A 3,809-nucleotide genomic window follows, 5' to 3' on the forward strand; every position below is an offset into this window, starting at 1 on the left:
GCGCGCGTGTGTGTGTGTGCTCGCGTGTGTGTGTGTGCGCGTGTGTGTGTGTGTGTGCGCGCAGGCTAACGAGATGCTGGAGCTCCAGCGTGGCAGGATGAGGGAGGAGGTGAGGGAGTATAAGTTCCGCGAGGCGCGTCTCCTCCAGGACTACACCGAGCTGGAGGAGGAGAACATCACGCTGCAGAAGCTGGTCTCCACCCTCAAACAGAACCAGGTCAGCAGCACGGGACCGGGGGTCAACCCGCTGACCTCACCCTCTCCAGCCGTCGCACCCTGAGCCACGTCCTCCGTGGTTGACCGGAACCTTGACTCCCGGCACGGAATTCCAGAACGGAATTTCGCCTCAAACATTTTAGTCCAATCCAGTCGGCCCAAGTAGCAGTTTACACATTATATACTGTCCTAGGGTCACACTTTACAATAAGGGTCACAAAAACATTAGTTAACTGTTAATTAATGCTTATTTAGGGTTAGGTTAGGTTACTAATGTTAATTAATACCTTAGTTAAGGTTGGGGTTAGGGTTAGGTGAGTTAACCTTAATTAGCATAAATAACATTAGTAAATGGTTAATAGAGACATTAGTTAACTGTTACTTAATGCTTAATAATGCATTAACTAATGCTTATTAATGTACCCTTATTGTAAAGTTACCTGTACTAGTATACATTACTTAAACCTGAACCTAAACCCTCTCCCCTCATCCTCCTATCATCCACATCCCTCATCCCCCCGTCTCCTCATCCCTCCCCCAGGTGGAGTACGAGGGCCTCAAACACGAGATCAAGGTGCTGGAGGAGGAGACCGTCCTCCTCAACAGCCAGTTAGAGGACGCGCTGCGTCTGAAGGACATCTCCGAGAGCCAATTGGAAGAGGCCCTGGACGCCCTGAAGAGCGAGCGCGAGCAGAAGAACAGCCTGCGGAAGGAGCTGGCCAATCACATCAGCCTGAGCGACAGCGTGTACGGCGCCGGGGCCCACCTGGCGCTCTCCTCCGCCGTCGACGGCCTCAAGTTCCCCGAGGAGAACGGGAGCAACGGGACCGCCGGGCTCGTCGCCAACGGCAACGGCGAGGACGGCAACCGGTGCAACGGCCACCTGCACGGAGGCACGGGATTGGCTAAGATTAACGGAGAGTTCCGCCCCACCAGGAAGGGGGAGGGGCAGAACCCGGTGTCGGACCTGTTCAGCGAGCTCAACCTATCGGAGATGCAGAAGGTGAAACAGCAACTCCTGCAGGTGGGTCATCCGGGGCCTTGAAGGTCAGCAAAGGTCATGTGAACCTGTCCATTGAAGCTGGCTGATGGAAAGAGAGAGTTTTCATGATGAATATGGAGACCTACATGAGATAGACATTAAATTAGTCATTTTAGTCTTTTATCCAAAGCGACTTACAATAATCGCTTTTAACGTAGGTTGTCAGCCCAGCAAACACGCAACGTCAGGGAGACGTTCAGATCATGTCTTAATAACGTCCGTCGGTCCTGAACCCCGTTTGTACGTCTACTGGACCCCTCAATATTCACATGTCTGGCTTGGACCCCTCTAAGACGTCTGTGGACGTGCAAAACGGGTTCAATATCTGAACGTAAAAAAAAAACATTCATTCTGGCTCCTAATTGGATGTCTTTGGACGTCCGAAAAAGACAAAAAAGACATCTAAAAGACGTCTTTTAGACGTGTCTTTGCTCAGTGGGAGTGTACTACTACTCGCCAGAACACACAAGTGCATCTCTTTTAAACAAGTGACGAAGAGCATAATCTAGTGCTGAAGTCAAAGTGCAAGAGCAGCAAAATACAAATACGATAGGTGCTTTAAGAGGAAGGGGTCATGGTAGTACTTCATGCCTGACCCTCCATCTGACCTCAGCATCTGGGCAGTCTACGCTGCCAACCGCATCCTCTGACCATACGGGGGAACGTTTAGGTTTAAAAGACTGCCCAGATAGCAAGCGGATCTGGGCCATATACAGGCCAGATCTGGCCCTTGTGGCTTAGTTCCGGCCCATATATGGCCCAGAATCATTACACATCCGCTTGCTATCTGGGTGACCTCCGTTCCATTTAGGCTGAAAGCTGTGAAAACATGACAGACGTCACAGGGAGATAGTTAGTGAGTCTCCTGGTAATCAATTAATTAATATTCAATACTAGTATTTCACTCCCGTCTGTCTGACCAACATCCTCATTCTCTCTGAGTGAATCAATAGGATTTTACTTAGAGGGACAAAACCGACCGTTCACACAGAGGGGGGCGTTAAAGGGTTAAAGGTTAACCCCGCCTTCGTGTCCGAGCCACACCAGAGCGGCTCCTCGCCAGATCCCCAGATGCATTCTGGTCGCACGACCGCACAGACTTTGGTCGATTGATCAGACATTGTGGTTTCAATGTACTGGATGAGCTGGAGTATTTACAAGTAGTATTTACAAGTAGTATTTGACCCAGTTCTGTCAGACAGCTGGTCATCATTCTACCGTACCTCAGGCTAGGCTCTGACGTTTACAGGACAAGACAAAAAGAGGGACGCGAGGGTCGACAGGAGAGAGGACATTTTCTCACGCGAACGATCCACCGGCTTCGCTAGTTGCTCTGTATATTTTGGCTTTTGTTCTTGAACAGTTCCGCTTGAGTTGGTTTGGGGACATACAGTCACTGACAGAGAAGCATAGAGCAGAGTAGAGCAAAACAGAGCAGTGTACAGCAGAGTACAGTATCTTAGAGTAGAGTAGAGCATCTTAGAGTAGAGCAGAGCAGACTACAGTATCTTAGCGTAGAGCAGAGCAGAGTACAGCATCTTAGAGAAGAGCAGAGTACAGCAGAGTAGAGCATCTTAGAGCAGAGAAGAGCAGAGTACAGCAGAGTAGAGCATCTTAGAGTAGAGTAGAGCAGAGTACAGCAGAGTAGAGCATCTTAGAGTAGAGTAGAGCAGAGTACAGCAGAGTAGAGCATCTTAGAGCAGAGAAGAGCAGAGTACAGCAGAGTAGAGCATCTTAGAGTAGAGTAGAGCAGAGTACAGCAGAGTAGAGCATCTTAGAGTAGAGCAGAGTACAGCAGAGTAGAGCATTTTAGCATGGAGCAGAGTAGAGCATCTTAGAGTAGAGCATTTAGAGTAGAGCAGAGTACAGCAGAGTAGAGCATTTTAGAGTAGAGCAGAGTACAGCAGAGTAGAGCATTTTAGAGTAGAGCAGAGTACAGCAGAGTAGAGCATTTTAGCATGGAGCAGAGTAGAGCATCTTAGAGTAGAGCATTTTAGAGTAGAGCATCTTAGCGTAGAGCAGAGTAGAGCATCTTAGCATAGAGCAGAGTAGAGCAGAGAAGAGCATAGTTAGAGGAAGGTAGTGGTTCTGTGCCCTGAGGAGCCCTGTCACAGTGATTAGAGTCAGACAGAGCAGGCCGGCAGATACAGAGGAGACTAGGGGAGAGGAGCGAGGTGGGGAGGAGGAGGAGGGAGGTGGGTGGAGGAGGAGGAGAGGAGAGGAGAGAGCAGACAGAGCAGGGGCAGCACTGTATGTGTCACTCTGCCATTGGTCTTAGAGACAAGGGGACAGGAATAGAAGTCCAACACACACACACATATGCACATGTGCAGAGAGAACACACTCACAGGGTAAACACACACACACACACACACACACATCCATACAAATACGGTCAGTAATGCTTGTATGTTCCCTTCATATTCCTCCTCCCCCCCCTGTTTGAGGAATTAAACAGCAGCAGCTCCTCACTGTTCTCAGAGGGGGGGGGGGGGGGGTCTCTACTTCTTCATGAGTATATTACCCTTACTCACTTTAATACAGTATGAGT

General features: G+C 49.4%; 1 protein-coding gene across 1 annotated transcript in view; it reads left to right on the forward strand.

Annotated features, from left to right (window-relative positions):
• bicd1a (bicaudal D homolog 1a) overlaps positions 1-3,809 on the forward strand; it is a gene marked incomplete at both ends in the record, with an annotated part of 30,764 nt that overhangs the window by 23,452 nt on the left and 3,503 nt on the right. Inside the window, 2 exons of the mRNA XM_084451393.1 lie at positions 65-217; positions 758-1,240. Coding sequence (XP_084307519.1) covers positions 65-217; positions 758-1,240 — 636 coding nt within the window. The remainder of the gene's footprint in view (positions 1-64; positions 218-757; positions 1,241-3,809) is intronic.

The sequence above is a fragment of the Borostomias antarcticus genome (genome assembly GCF_949987555.1).
Source record: "Borostomias antarcticus genome assembly, chromosome: 16".
NCBI classification, from domain to species: domain Eukaryota; kingdom Metazoa; phylum Chordata; class Actinopteri; order Stomiiformes; family Stomiidae; genus Borostomias; species Borostomias antarcticus.